This window comes from Diaphorina citri, unplaced genomic scaffold (assembly GCF_000475195.1).
Source record: "Diaphorina citri unplaced genomic scaffold, Diaci psyllid genome assembly version 1.1 scaffold1116, whole genome shotgun sequence".
Lineage (NCBI taxonomy): Eukaryota > Metazoa > Arthropoda > Insecta > Hemiptera > Psyllidae > Diaphorina > Diaphorina citri.
The window spans coordinates 79375-96149 of record NW_007378545.1 but is presented as its reverse complement, the minus strand read 5'-3'; the positions used below and the strand labels follow the sequence as shown (position 1 = coordinate 96149).

At 40.7% G+C, this 16775-nt stretch overlaps 1 protein-coding gene across 1 annotated transcript; it reads left to right on the top strand.

Moving 5' to 3' along the window:
• Positions 1-3485: 3485 nt before the first annotated feature.
• Positions 3486-16658, top strand: LOC103514284. The gene is made up of 4 exons (XM_008479154.3): positions 3486-3503; positions 4625-4843; positions 5376-5612; positions 16194-16658. Exons 1-4 carry the CDS (start codon positions 3495-3497, stop codon positions 16392-16394), a joined length of 666 nt encoding a protein of 221 aa, XP_008477376.1. The 5' UTR covers positions 3486-3494; the 3' UTR covers positions 16395-16658.
• Positions 16659-16775: the final 117 nt, after the last annotated feature.

The following is a 16775-nucleotide window of genomic DNA, read 5'->3' as shown; positions in this document are numbered from 1 at the left end:
GGTAAGTACCAACCTAACCCTCCTTATTAGCTGGCAAAAAATTCAATATTTATTTGCCCTTCTGAAGCGAAGTTCAAACAGTTATGACGTCAAGATAAAAGAAACAAAACGCATTACAGTATTTTCACCTGCAAGGGATCTCAAGCGCATAATGTTTATTTTCCACCTTTAAAGTTTTCCTCTTTTTTTTACGGGAATCGAACACTGGACCTGTGGCCACGGAGTCTAATGTTTGCTTTCTGTTTCAGGTCTTAACGCCATAGGTTTGGCGTTCCTGAACATATTCATTCACCGACGCAAGCAACATGGCAAGGTGATTCTCTGTGTTAAGAACCGTAAGCACAAAGACTACATTACACAGAAGTATGGGCAGTATATTGAGGAGAACTATCTACAAGTGCTGCTGTATTCGGATAACAGCTTTGAAATTGACGTGATGTTTGCCACGAAAGGTAAGTTTGGTGTCAAAATTAATTTGGCCAAACAAATGAAGAGTGATAAACGGAGGGAATTAATAAAATCAACCTTGCTTGGGGAAGTTGATGTGACGTCATCGCGTACGGGAGTGTATGCCGTGATTGCCATAGGTTTGGCGTTCCTGAACATATTCATTCACCGACGCAAGCAACATGGCAAGGTGATTCTCTGTGTTAAGAACCGTAAGCACAAAGACTACATAACACAGAAGTATGGGCAGTATATTGAGGAGAACTATCTACAGGTGCTGCTGTATTCGGATAACAGCTTTGAAATCGACGTGATGTTTGCCACGAAAGGTCAGTTTGGTGTCAAAATTAATTTGGCCAAACAAATGAAGAGTGATAAACGGAGGGAATTAATAAAATCGACCTTGCTTGGGGAAGTTGATGTGACGTCATCGCGTACGGGAGTGTATGCCGTGGTTTTAGGGTACAAAATTGACCGGTAATTTGATTTATCTTGGGATCTAGGAGTCAGTCGCAGAAGAAAAAAAAATACCTTTCATCATTTTTTTCTGTTCTTCAACTCTGAAGCCTCACCTAAATAAGCGCCTATGTCTGAAATTTACTATGTCTTACTGTTTTAGCAACTCGAACTTTGGTCGGACGGTCAGGAGATGCCAATTAAACATGGCTAGAGACCATCACCCCGGTGTATGCCTGATAAAAAAAGTAAAAAGATATCTCTTCTTTATTCTGCCATCACCATTCGGCGAAAGCTAAAGCCGCTAAAACAACAACAAAAATAAATCTATTGAATATTTTTTTCTTAGGTGTTGGTGTGAATCTGGTTATAAACTCACTCAGTGGTCGTCACCTCAAGTCAGCTCTCAAATGTACAGGATTCGATACCCGAGTAGTTCATTTGAATGGGAAGGACGCCTCAGAACAGGTAAAGCCGTATTTCATAATCGGACTTTTTTTTTTATTCAGCCAAGGAAATATGAATTTTCAACTTCAATCGTGTTTACCCAGAGAAACCCCTGTATTAAAACATGTCCTTTAACATGAGAGACAGACCCTTGAAAAATTTCTGAATTATTCCACCAGAAAATAGCAAAATTTCACTTTTTTTTTTTTTGAAATGGGCTCTTTAACACTTTAATTAAGGTCGTTCGCCCCGGATTTTGGAAGTTCAGGTCATATTAAGGAGAATATTTTGGGTTTATCTGTAGTTTCATTCTTATTTTATAATATAAATGTCGTTCTTTCCTTTCTGTCAAGACCAAGATCGGTATGAGCGTATTCCTCGCCTGTGTGGGCCTGTCCACATTTGGTTCGGACGACCTACTTGCTCTCAGTGATGAGGAGAAGGTCCAAATAAAGGACGCCGTCACCCAAGGACTGAAATCTGGGGTGGTTCGGCCTATACCTAGGCGAATATTGACTGGACCTCACACTGGCCAACAAGCATTGGAGAAATTGAAGTAAGTTCGTCAGTTGTTGTTTTTTAGTCCGTCCTTCCTTTATTATTACTAATAATAAAAGGTATAGTGGACGGACTATTGTATTCGCTTCGGTATAGAAGGACTTATCCAAACCTGGTCGACCTATATATCCAATTAAAGGTCTTTTTACCAGGAACACGCAAATGGTGGTGCAAATTTTGTCCAGAAAATCATAAAGCCAAAAAAACTGGTTTTTGGGGGATTTTTTTTCACATTTTCTCACACAAATGAGCTCTGATCTCGAAATTTGTCGCGACGACCTATGAACTCAAAGCGAGAAAGTTTTAGATAACACTTCAGTCGATCATTTAAGACCGGTTTAAGCGTCACCTATGTTAAGCTACGCCGAGCAAAGCCAATAAATGGATGGGTGACTTAAAGTTAATTGAGTAATTGTGGGATTTTTTTTTCACATTTTCTCACACAAATGAGCTCCGATCTCGAAATTTGTCGCGACGACCTATGAACTCAAAGCGAGAAAGTTTCAGAAACACTTCAGTCGATCATTTAAGACCGGTTTAAGCGTCACCTATGTTAAGCTACGCCGAGCAAAGCCAATAAATGGATGGGTGACTTAAAGTTAATTGAGTAAGTCGATTCCTACGTAAAAAGTTGTGAAAAATCCAAATCTGAGGTCAAAACTCCGAAAAAATAACTTTAAAAGGTCGAATAATTTTTAATTGCCGTTCTAATGAAAAAGTTCAAAGAGTTGTGACGTCAGATTTCACGTCAAAATGCGCAGAAACGCTTGCGCACAAACAAACGAAGCGAGAGTCATGAATTATGACGTCATCGCCTACGGGAGCGTATGCCGTGACGTCAAAATTCACGATTTACCGGGATTTTTGAAATCGATTTATCTCGGTATCTAGAAGTCGTAGAAGAAAAAGAAAAATTCAGTTGGTCCTCATTTTTCCTGCTCCATGACTTTGAAACATCATCCAAGTAAGCGCAACTGATCTATTGTGGCTATTTTATATGACTTGATTTTGTTATAATTTCACAGCTCTGCATCAGAGGGGGACAGTTTTGATCGCATCGTATTATCTCTGGAGCGGGAGAGACCTAAATCCCTAGTACCTGTGTCCTCAGTGAATGTGAAGTATGCCTTCGAGCCTGACAGTAGCTACCTGATTATTGGAGGAAAAGCAGGTATGTATGTAAGGCCAGTAGACCTGACAGGTACACCTGATCAGGTAAACCTGACACCTGATGACCTAAATCCCTAGTACCTGTGTGTCCTGTGTCCTCAGTCAATGTGAAGTATGCCTTCGAGGCTGACAGTAGCTATTTGATTATTGGAGGAAAAGCAGGTAAGTGACAGCCAAGTTACTTTACGATCTTTCGATTGATAAGATTGTAAAAGGAAATCGATCTTTTAACACAAAGTTTACCGGTACACGTAGTAAAATGGCCGAGTGGGTATCACAGTAGGCTTGCACACCGGACGTCCGAGGTTCACTCAGCCTCGTTTTTGATTCCACCAAAGAGATTCCTCTCTGGACGTCCACACTTGCTGCCACAGGCCACGTATGTATTTTCAATGGTTATCGAAACGGCCAAGATCATGATCCGGGTAAGTTAGGGTAGTACAACACACTCTATCACGTCACGTGAGCTCACGTTGGGGTTGGATGGAAGCAGTGGCGTAGCGTGTATGTATGGCGTGTATGGCGGCCTTACAACTCAAAAGTTCACTCTAATGCCCATAAATATTAATGGCATGGCATGTACTGTGATGGGACTTGGTAGACCTGTACATGAGCCCTACACGCCCTACACTTGAATTTAGACCACTAGGGTATTCTCTTCCATCATGGAAGAGAATACCCTAGGCATTAATCCCGCCCCTGAGTTAGAATTTTTCAATATTTTTTCTTTCTTTATTCAATTTTCGTTTTCTTTTGTCAATTTATCATTTTGTTATTTTGTTTTGTGTACCTCTTTGTAAATATTGTAAAATTCTAATAAAGTGTTATATAGTAATAATAATAGTAGTGTAGCTGTCCTGAACGAAATTACATACAATGTTCTGGGAAAACTTTGAACTACGTTTTTCTGACTCCACTTGAGTTCACGTGACGTGATAATAGTGTGTGTTCTACCTTTAGAGACACGGATAGGTCAGTGGTAACACGCTTGCTTGCCATTCAGAAGGTCTGGGGTTCGATGGAAAAAAAAACTTACCTAACATTATTATGGGGGGTAAAGGGACTTTTCAGTCCTTTCCCAGCAGGATAAACAAGGTATATTCTATTCGAATAATACAATGATTGATTCCGTGACTGGCCGTTACGGGGCCCACTCAGCCTCGTGAGGAAAATGAGTAGCTATGTATAAATGCGCATAGCGACCGGTGCCAGCATGGTAGGTAATTGGGAGCTGGATTATTGCGATATATGTATTTGGAAAAATCCTACAATGCTGCAGTGAGCCCCAAAGTTGTGATATAGTAACACAAAGAAAAGACATTTATTTATTATTATAATTTTTGACTCGTTTGTTTGGATCCTCAGGAGCTAGGCCAGTTCAATCTCAAGACGTTCAATATCATCCCATCAGGACAAAATCCGCCCCGGGCGGGAATCGAACCCGCGGCCCAGCGCTTACAAGGCAGACGCACTACCAACTAAGCTATCTAGGCTGGCCTAATAATACTTTGGTTTTAATTTTTGACTCGTTTGTTTGGATCCTCAGGAGCTAGGCCAGTTCAATCTGAAGACGTTCAACCTAGTAGCGGACTCTTGGGGTGGCCTCCTGGCGCTACATATCGCTAAGCGACTCACTCAGGATGGTCGCTACGTACGTCTGTCGCTCCTGGACGCTGCTCCAGCGACCATTCAGAGCTGGAGTTCCTACTTCCAGGAGAATTTGGAAATCAAGCTGCTGTCTAAATACTTCCCCATTTCGTACAAGGTAAGTGTTTTTTTTTTGCTTTTTTTTTAATAGGTACCTAAATCATTATTTTTTTTTAACATGTCAAAAAATAAAGGGAACTTTCAAATATCTCGATAACTAATGAGAGAAAACAATCAATAATTTATTGATGAGCTGCTCAGAAATTCGTGTTTTCGCTAACTGTCTTAAAGCCTTAAAGGCGATTTCAAGGTCAACTTTAAGGTTATCTTGTCATAAAAACAGTATAAGGTTATCTTGTCTGAATCTTTTTTTTTTTTTTTTCCTATTTGAATCATCCGAGATGAAAGCGAAAAATGTTGACTTCGTGTGCCATTTTTAGGTCACGTGACATGGTTTTGACAGAATCAAAAAGTTGTTTTCAGAACCTTACGAATAACCTTTTAACTCTAAAAATGATTTTGGGTGAGTGAAAACACTTGGCTCTATAGTTTACGTTTGTTTTTATTAAATACAGATGGCCATTTCGGCTGTTACGCCATCATCAGTGTATTATTTCTAACTTTTAACTGTTTTAACTTTCCTTCCACAGGACAAACAAGCCCTGCTCCCCCTCTCGTGGCAGGACAAGCTGTCCTATGTGCTTCCCCCCAGTTCCCCTCAGTACGCGGGTATAGCTACCGCTCTCACCACTCTCGCCACCAGACTGCGTAGCGCTCGCTCGAGTATTTTAAACACTGAGAAAGACGTTGAACGTATGCCGTACGTCAAAGTACTGCTGTTGAGACCGGAGGGGTCGTCGGAAAGCGATTCGTGCAACTTGAAACGAGTGAGTATTGGCCGGCCTTTACACGCGAGGTGTTTTTTTGGGGAAATTTAGAGTTTATTATTGAACGTAGGGAGTGAGGTCTACGTTTTCACTTGACAACACTTTTCTTTCAGTTTGTTGCTTTATCGCCCTCATAGCGGTTTTTTTTTGTGGGATTCGAACCCGGGACCTTCTGCATGGCAAGTTACTACTGAGCTAACCGTGTTCCCATGTATTTAGGAAGAAAAAAAAATGTTTTTGAACGCAAAGAGTGGGCGAAGTTTTAACTTGACTATTTTGCCTTCGGTTTGTGTGGAAGTCTGTTTGTTTTACCATTATTATCGGTTTATTTAATTCAGTTTGCCAGTATATCTCATTTCTATTAAATTTTCCTAAAAGCCTGCTCCCACTTGTTCGGGAAAAAATGGTGTCGTGCGTAGTGGGAACACTCTCTTTTAAATAACGTTGCCTACAAGGACATTCGGAAAAAAAATCTTGTGAAACTCACTAGAAGTTGGAACGGGCCTAATTTGGTGATTGGATTTGCGTCAATAAATTAGACTTTAATAAATTAAACGTCTCTATTAATATAGGAAAAAGAACAACGTTAATATGTTGCTATGGTGTTATATTAATATGTTGCTACTTGACAGATTGACTCTCCCAGAGAATCCAAAGTTTCAGCCATTGGTCCGTGTGTGTGTCTGTCTGTAAACAAAATATCTCGAGAACGGTAAGAGGTAGAGACTTGAAATTTGGCATGCAGCTGTCAAATTTGACAAGGATGCGACACGAAACTTTTGGCTAAGATCGGTGCAACGCTTGGCGGCGTTTCGGCCGCTTTTTGCGGTTTTCGGTGTAATTAAATAATATCTCGGGAACGGTATGAGCTAGAGACTTGAAATTTGGTATGTAGTCCACAAATGTGACAAGGATACAACACAAAAGGTTGAGATAGGTGCTGCGGTTGGCGGTATTTTGACCGCTTTTGGTGGTTTTCGACCGTTTTTTGGTGGTTTTCAGCTATACCGAGTAAAAGGTTAGAGATATTGTAAAAGTTAGGGTAGAAGAACACCCAAATAAGCATCATTTAGGATAAGTAAAGTTGTGTGATGTTCACACCAGATTTTTGTTTTCTACAATTCTATTCTTCTCTTCTCTTGTGTAATTTCAGGTGGACTCAGCAGTAAAACTGAAGAACCTTCACTCCGTGCTGCAAACGAAATCCTACGAATACACCCTATATATGAGCATCTACTCTAACGATAGCTCCCTATGTGACCAGCGCAAAGCGAGCGGCTATCCTACAGTGTGTATCCAAAGTGAGGGCGACGACAGGCGAATACAGAAGGTGCTGGATGTCTTGGACACCCTGTTATGTCAGGTCCATGTTAAACCGAACGCGAGTGGATCTGCCACGATGCTGGTCGATGAAGTGTCTTCACTACAACATGGTGAGTATTGGAAATTCTTATGGTGGATTTCACCAATGATTTAATGAGAGATTTCACTAATGGGAGAATTTTCAATCTAAAAAGGAATTTTTAATAATCCTGAAGGGAGTAAAATGATCCAAAAAACGGAGTTTTTAATGATCCAAAAAAACAGAGTTTTTAATGATCCAAAAAACGGAGTTTTTAATGATCCAAAAATTATGTTCGCGGATTTCGCGATTATGTTCGCGGATTTCGCGATTTTGTTCGCGGATTTGGCGATTATGTTCGCGGTTTGGCGATTATGATCGCGGGTTTCGCGATTATGTTCGCGGATTCGCGTCCCGAATCGACATTTTGAATATTTGGCAAGCCTAGCTAAGACGAATGAACAAAGAGAGGGAACTCATGAACATCATCAAAATAAGAAAACTCCAATACCTGGGCCACATCATGCGGAATGACAACAAATACACCCTACTACAACTCATCGGCCAGCCTAGTTAGCTTGGTTGGTGGCGTGTCTGCCTTGTAAGCGCTAGGCCGCGGGTTCGATTCCCGCCCGGGGCGGATTTTATCCTGATGGGATAATGTTCGTTCTCGGAACGGCTGGCTTTCCCTCCTATTCTGTCTTCCTTCTTTCTTCGATTTCGGGTCGATAAGACCCTAGCAGTTACAGTTCCCTCTGTCAAACTTCTTAAAAAAATAATGAAAAAAAACAACTCATCATTTAGGGGAAAATTGAAGGACGACGATGACGAGCCAGGCGCAGAATCTCCTGGCTGCACAATTTGAGAAAATGGACCGGAAAAACATCCATGGAACTATTTCGCATAGCTGTAAACAAAATCAAACTTGCCAAGCTGGTCGCCAACATCCGCATCGGATAAGGCACTACAAGAAGCTGTGCCAACTTGCTTATTAGGTAGCTAGGTACCTACGATAGGAATACTATACCTACCTAAGGATATATTCTATTGGAGATAATACCAGCCTAGCTGGCTTGGAGGGTAGCGCGCCTGTCTTGTAAGCACTCGGTCTCGGGTTCAATTCCCGCTCGAGGCGAACTTTATTCTTTAAAATACATATCAGGTTCGTTTTCGGAACGACTGGCTCTCTATCATGTTCTTTTATTTCGGGACAGTAATGTTTCCGTATTTAATGTTTACTTAGGATTGATAGACAGTGGTGGCGGGTTCGATTCCCGTCCGGGGCGGATTTTATCCTGAACGGATAAGGTTTGTGCTCGGGACGTCTGGCTTTCTTCTATCCTGTCTTCGATTTCGGGACGATGGGACCTTGACAGTTTCAGTTCCCTCTATCAAACCTCTATAAAAAAAAAAGCAAATTGAAGAGAAAAGGTAGACAAAATAGGAGAAAGCCGTTCCAAGAGCGACTTTCTTCGATTTCGGGACGATAAGACCAAGCAGTTACAGTTCCCTCTGTCAAACCTCTTAGAAAAAAAACCTCTCTCTAAAAAAAAAAAAAAGAAAATTTAATAGAGGGAACTGTACTTACTATAAGGTCTTATGTAAATCGAAGAGAAAAGGTAGATAGAATAGGAGAAAGCCGTTCCAAGAGCGAACTATAATTTTATTGGTTTAGGATGAAATCCAAGCTACCTACTCGTAATTTGAATTGGCTCAAGTAGGTATAGGCTTTTGACAGATAAATTAGTATAATTACTGTAACTAATGTTTCTTCCTAACTTATGTCTATGACAGCCCCGAAAATAACGGCATAGGTAACTAACAACTGAAAATTCATGGCTACATGAAAATTAACTTGTCAATCCATCAAGACGTGGAAATGTCTTGAATAAGACTAGGTACCTAATTTAACTTTCTATTTCCTGTTGTTGTATTTTTACAAAAATGAAACTGACGTGTGCTTCCATTGTTATCCTTTGGCCGTAATTTGGGGCAAGGCCCGGTGATTTGGTCAGTAAACTTTCAGTTCCCAGTGAGTCTCTCGGAGATCTAACCCACGGTTCATAAGAAAACAGTGCTCGTCGTAAAAGCTATGACGGTTCATAAGAAAAGAAGAACACAAATAACTTTTACTCTTCACAGTTGGGGGAGGGTTCATAAGAAAAAAGTGCTCGTCGTAAAAGCTATGACATATTTCACAAGCAAAACCTTTCTTAACTATTAAAATAGTCGAAATTTTGATGCAAAGTGTCAGGTCATAAAAGTATTTAAAAGATTTTTTTTTTTTTTCAGTGGCCTAGCTTAAACGGACTGGGATGGGGATTTAGCTTATTTAGTCGCCCAGGGAAGAGGTAAGATTATCGCCCATTTTCTTACACTTTTGTGACATTTTCACACACTTTTGCCTAATTTACGTCAATACACACGTACCTAAAAGCATGCATATTTTAGGCATGTAGGTATCTGACTCGAGTCGGAAGCATGCTTTTATGAAACAACCTAGTCGGGAAATCGGGAAGAAGACGGAACATATACGGGACGTATCTGCCCGCTACCTAGTGCCTAAGACCAGCCACTAAGTCGGAATGTGTGTGCCGGAAAAAGCTTGAGACCTAAGTCTGTCAGACCATCTGCAAGACCTAAGTCTGTCAGACCATCTGCAAGACCTAAGTCTGTCAGACCATCTGCAAGACCTAAGTCTGTCAGACCATCTGCAAGACCTAAGTCTGTCAGACCATCTGCAAGACCTAAGTCTGTCAGACCATCTGCAAGACCTAAGTCTGTCAGACCATCTGCAAGACCTAAGTCTGTCAGACCATCTGCAAGACCTAAGTCTGTCAGACCATCTGCAAGACCTAGGTCTGTCAGACCATCTGCAAGACCTAAGTCTGTCAGACCATCTGCAAGACCTAAGTCTGTCAGACCATCTGCAAGACCTAAGTCTGTCAGACCATCTGCGGACCTAAGTCTGTCAGACCATCTGCAAGACCTAAGTCTGTCAGACCATCTGCAAGACCTAAGTCTGAAGCTTTTTCCGCTACATACGTTCTGACGGTACCGCAGAGTACGGTCTGAGCGGGAGTGGAGGGGATACGAAGGTCTTGTACGAAATTTCTGCACTATACGGTGAAAAAATTGTAGTAATAATATAATATAGGTAGTATTTTTTTGTTCCGATGCGGCCCAGCGCTTACAAGGCAGACGCACTACCAACTAAGCTAACTAGGCTGGCTCAGGACTTGATTAGATGCTTTAAGATAGAGCTGCTTTTCTTTTCAATACTTTTCTTTCGGTCATAATATTGAAATAAAAAAAAAATTACCGATGTTTTCTTCTTCTTCTTCTTCTTCTTCTTCTTCTTCTTCTTCTTCTTTTTCTTCTTCTTCTTCTTCTTCTTCTTCTTCTTCTCCTTCTTCTTCTTCTTCAGGAGACCTCCGGACGCAAAGGTCATCAGCTGCGCATATTCCGTCTAGACTGCGTCATTCTTCTTCTTCTTCTTCTTCTTCTTCTTCTTCTTCTTCTTCTTCTTCTTCTTCTTCTTCTCCTCCTTCTTCTTCTTCAGGAGACCTCTGGGCGCAAAGGACATCAGCTGCGCATATTCCGTCTGGACTGCGTCGGTCTGGTGTACACCTACATCAGCATCTGCGTCGTTATCCTACACGGTATCTCTGCGCCGTTCTACGTGCTCCATACAACGTTGCCGCTGCAGTACAACGACAGCATATTCAACATTGACTTTGATGAAGATGAGGAGGAAGAAGAGGACGTGCAGTTGACAACACTGCGCCCGGTGATGGGAGAAGAGAAAGGTGTGCTGGGTAAGATCAAGGATGAGTACTATCAGGTACGGCTGAAAAGGTCCGCTTGTCAGGTCTACCTGATACCTTATCAGCACCGGTGTATCCGAATTCCGCAAAATGACCCTTGGGTATACATCCGAATTCCACAAAATAAAAAAAAATCAACAAACAGGTACCTAGAGTAAATAGGTAAGATACCTAGTATGATTTCTATCACAGTGGCCTCAATGCTTGCCCCTGTAGATATCTAGGCCTTTGTACATCAGGCCTTAGTAAATGACATCCGAATTCCGCAAAAACTATTTCAAAAAGGTTCAAAAAAGGTCATTTTTTGCGGGATTCGTATGCAGCCATCAGCACACACACTATCAGGCAGAACTGAAAGGCAGACCTGATCAGGTCTACCTAATAGTGAGTGGCTGGGCTTAGGTGTTTTTTCCCTTCGGTAACGGACACGATTTCCGTCTTCAAGATGGCGGATTTCCTATGGTTTAGTACAGGCGCTACCACGCCAAAAGAGGGGAAATGAGCTTCAGAAGGGGGGAAAATCGTGTCAGTTCTCAAAAGGAGCTCTGATCTTGAAATTTGTCGCGACGACCTATGAACTCAAAGCGAGAAAGTTTTAGATAACACTTCAGTCGTTAATTTAAGACCAGTACATAGGTACTGATTTTCTCTAATCACTACGGGCTAAAAAAAATCCCGGAGGGACGGACCCTGCTTGTTAAATACTTTGTTTACCCCCTCTGACTTCTGACGAAACGCTCAAAAAGTCTACTTAATTGGTGTTCGTCGCTTGATGGGAAAGTAAAGCTTTCAAAGGCGAAGTAATGCGTAATCCGTACTTTGCCCACTTTTGTATTTTTATTCAAAAGAAGTGATACATATGATATCGTAATTGACCATTATCTCAAACTAAACAAAAGAAGTGAATTAAAATCTTGAAATAATGCTAAAAACGGAAATAAAACAAGTGATATCACAGGAACTAAAATACAAAATCGAGCACGCTCAAAAACCGTCAGCAAAACAAGAGACAAACGAAAAGAGAAAGAAGCACAAGTAAAATTAGTAAATGAAAACGGAAAGAGATCTAGTAAAGTAATGCAACGTGAAAACGTAAATGAAGCAAGTGCAGTCACTGAAACTAAAAGCGAAAATGGAGCAAGCTCAGATACTCTGGACTAGGCCATGAGAGAGTCTGGACACAGCGTTCTGTATTGAGCTTCATCATTTGAAGAGTACCCATTAGCCTGGCCATCATCATTATCTTCATCTTCATCATTATGATCATCAGAGGAACAGGTGGATGATTCTAATACACAATACACATTTCCCATTCAGGTGTTGAGTCAACACGACCAAAAAAGTCTTCTTCATCCGCGCGGTTCTTCCGTCTCTTCGGGATGCGTTACAAAACTAGTAAAAAGTAGCTCTCTAAGTAGGTATTTCTCTAAACCCATTAGCCTGGCCATCATCATCATCATCATCATCATCATCATCATCATCATCATTATCTTCATCTTCATCATCAGAGGAACAGCTGGATGATTCTAAAGAATCTGGATCCACGCGAAATGATGATGAATAAGTAGGTACGAAGTTTTTTTTGTCGACTCTGTGAGTCGAACCCGGGACCTGCATGGAAAAATCAACAGGGAGATCCAGAGTGCGTTCAACAACTATAGTAACAATGTGATACTTGTGTAAGTAGCGAGTGAAAATTTACAAAAAAAAATGGCTGTCTTACAAGAGGCTAGAAAAACGTGATGAAAAATTAAGGAAGATTTTTTTTTTTTTTTAAGTGGTAAATTTATTTTCTCTAATTAACAAAAGTGACTCTATTAATTCTAAAATCTAATAGGGAACAATATAATATTGGTAAAAATAGATATCTACATGGTAAAATGGGAGCTAACTTTATCTTATGGTGTGAAAAGGTACAACAATACAAGAGGCTATAGGTAGCCAAACAACTTTGGCCTCGTGTAAATACAACTTTTTTTTATAAGAGGTTTGATAGAGGGAACTGTAACTGCTAAGGTCTTATCGTCCCGAAATCGAAGAGAAAAGGATGATAGGAGAAAGCCTGCCGTTCCGAGAACGAACATTATCCCATCAGGACAAAATCCGCCCCGGGCTACAACGATATGTAATAACTACTAACTCTTAAATAAAAAGAATTGTGGGTAGGTAGGTACTGAGTTTTACCTATGCAAGTTTTCTATCCATAATAATTATTATTAATTCATAATAAAAAGAGGCGAAGTAGGTACTTATTCTAATTTTTCCCTCCCACTTTCCAGGCCATATCTACCGGGACTACCTACCTTGTCATTCTGGTACAATTCCATGGGCAGAAGCTATGAACAATGGATTTGCCTCCCGGCGAGATACCAAAATATTTTGATCTCCGAAATACCTGGTCTCAAAGGACAGACAAAAATAGGTTCCGGGTTTTTAAAATGCTCCATTAGAGCATTGGACTCATGTGGTCTGTGTCGTAGCATGCCCATCCCGGAGTATGTCCTTCATCAGATGGGCGAGAAGAGACACAATACACATTTCCCATTCAGGTGTTGAGTCAACACGACCAAAAAAGTCTTCTTCATCCGCGCGGTTCTTCCGTCTCTTCGGGATCCGTTACAAAACTAGTAAAAAGTAGCTCTCTAAGTAGGTATTTCTCTAAACCCATTAGCCTGGCCATCATCATCATCATTATCTTCATCTTCATCATTATGATCATCAGAGGAACAGCTGGATGATTCTAAAGAATCTGGATCCACGCGAAATGAAGATAATATGTAGGTACGAAGTTTTTTTTTGTCGACTCTGTGAGTCGAACCCGGGACCTGCATGGAAAGTTTGAAGAGCGTCGTGGTATCAAGAGTGCTCCAAATATCTCATCGGTTTGTTGTCCGTTCAGAAATTCAGTCTGGACTAGGCCATGAGAGAGTCTGGACACAGCGTTCTGTATTGAGCTTCATCATTTGAAGAGTACCCATTAGCCTGGCCATCATCATCATTATCTTCATCTTCATCATTATGATCATCAGAGGAACAGGTGGATGATTCTAAGGAATCTGGATCCACGCGAAATGAAGACCGGAGTAACCTGTTGGAAGAAACAAAGATAAATTTGTTAATTGAAGAGAAAGACAAGATAAATTTGTTAATTGAAGAGAAAAGACGAGATAAATTTGTTAATTGAAGAGAAAGACAAGATAATTTTTTTAATTGAAGAGAAAAGACGAGATAAATTTGTTAATTGAAGAGAGAAGACGAGATAAATTTGTTAATTGAAAGAACTAAATGAGTTAGGTACTAATTTTAAGTGAGTTATGAAGTGAGTAAGTAAAAGAACTATTCTTTTTAGTAAACTGATCAATGAGTCAGATCCTAAAAGGAATCTGGATCCACGCGAAATGAAGACCGGAGTAACCTGTTGGAAGAAACAAAGATAAATTTGTTAATTGAAGAGAAAGACAAGATTAATTTGTTAATTGAAGAGAAAAGACGAGATAAATTTATTAATTGAAGAGAAAAGACGAGATAAATTTGTTAATTGAAAGAACTAAATGAGTTAGGTACTAATTTTAAGTGAGTTATGAAATGAGTGAGTAAAAGAACTACTCTTTTCAGTAAACTGATCAATGAGTCAGATCCTAACGAAGAATATTTTATGAACGCCTGACAGTATGTCTGAGTATGCAAAGAGCTATGAATAAAAAAATATTTATCAGTTGGTTTAGGAATCTTTTGTATGGACGCCTGACAACAGATCTGGGTATGCAATGTGCTAAGAATAAACCATTTGTTGACAACTTTTGTGAAGGTCCCATAAACATAAATGAAAATAATAATGTAGGTAGGTTTAAGAAAAATGCTCTTTTCCCGAACATAAAAATTACTTCTTTTTTTTATCGCACGAGAGGTAAGAGGTACCTAATGAAAATACATACCTTTTTACCCAATTAGGTACTAATGTTAATTCTACGATTTTCCCGCCAACTTACCTCATTTTGCTCGCCTCCAAAGTCTCAATATAGTCGAGAAAGAAGCGCGAATTCCTCACACTGACCGCCAAATCCTGCTCCTCCTCGTCCTCATGGTCCACATCTGGTTCCTCTCCCCTATCACCCGGAATATAAGAGGGGACCACATTAGGATCTGATCGGACAGCAGGTGAGCGTTAGGTAGCACACAAAACAGTGACAAGGAAGCTACCGAGCTGTTCCGCACCGTCCTATGGAGCATATACTACGCCATGCGATTCATATGCGTCGTTCTGTCTGCGGATCTGATCGGACAACAGGTAAGCGTTAGGTAGCACACAAAACAGTGACAAGGAAGCTACCAGATCCTAAAGAAGAATATTTTATGAACGCCTGACAGTATGTCTGAGTATGCAAAGAGCTATGAATAAAAAAATATTTCGTAGTTTCGTACGAGTATGTACTACGCGATGCGGTTCATATGTGTCGTTCTATCTGCGGACCTGACCGGACAGCAGGTGAGGGTTAGGTAGCATGCAAAATGTGCTATACATCTCACATCATAATGAAGAAGTGGCGTTCATTGCACGGGAGTATTCATGTTGTCTGCTGATGCTTTTTGCCCATCCGATCCAAGTGTTTATTACCCCTCTTCTTGTGAATTTAATTACAGTGTTATAGATATAAAACAATTTCCCGAGTTCAGCGAATCAATTACACAATCGCTAGGTATTAATGGGTTAAGTAGCAACGCTTGGCGTTAATGGGTTAAGTGGTAACGCTAGGCGTTAATGGGTTAAGTAATGTTTAACTCAAGTTGTGTTGTGATTTCAGGCTCGAAACACGTGTGTGATTTTGGCGAATGTAAACAACCGCCATCTTGATTCTAACACAAAGGAAGAGGTAAGATTATCGCCCCTTTTCTTACACTTTTGTGACATTTTCACACACTTTTGCCCAATTTAAGTCAATACACACGTACCTAAAAGCATGCATATTTCAGGCATGTATCTGACTCGAGTCGGAAGCATGCTTTTATGAAACACCTATTTTATCTTATTTTATTTTATTTATTTATTTTTTTTTTATTATTATTATTTTTTTGTGCTGTACATGCTTCGGCTGGTATGCTGATAGCTCTGTTTTTAAGTCTTGCTTTTTTACGGGAAAATCAGATAAACCATCCCTCACTATATGGTCTTATTTTCTAATTAAATTACTGTTCTAATTTTCGAGTACCCACAAACATTGTGAAGGGCCCATATTTCACGCTAAAAACTCATATTACTCTGGTTCTTTTTCTCAGGTCTCCGCCCTCACACCAAAGTTCCTTCTATTTCACCTTCCATTATTCTTCTCTGTATACAGTCTCTTCTTAATATATGTCCCAGCCAGCTTCTTTTTCTCTTCTTAAACGTATTAAACGTCTCTATTCTTCCCGCAGATCTGCAGCGGTAAGATCGTGATTCACGTGGGAGACAGTTCGGATTACGGTGAATTCGTATCGGAATCGGCCACCGCTCTTCAAGTCAACGACCATTTCCTGTACGATTATCCCGAAGCCGAAACTCCCCTCTACTTTGTGCGAGAGAAAGACGATGTTTATGAGTGTAAACTACTGTCGCAGCGAGTCACCAAGATGTAGGATGTCTTAACGACGTTTGGACGTCGGACGTTGACGGCGTATTCTGGACGTTGTTCGTCGTCGATGTTGGACGGCGTACTATTGGTTGGAACCCGTTATCGTGGCCGGCTGGCCCGCGCCGAGGCTGTTACCCCCGGCCGTTGTCAGTCGGTCCAGAGAGAGGAAGAGGTTAATTAGGCTTTTATTATCATGGACACTCATCGCTGGAAGCTCAGAAGCTATTAGGTAGTGGGAAATACTTACTTACTTTCCCTGTCCGGAAACAAACTTGAACATCAGATCTTGAATTTCCAGAAATTGGCAACGTGGTCAGCTGCCATTGTGACCAAATAGTCCCAGGCTGACCACTTGGTGACATTCAGACCTTGTCCCAATGTGTTG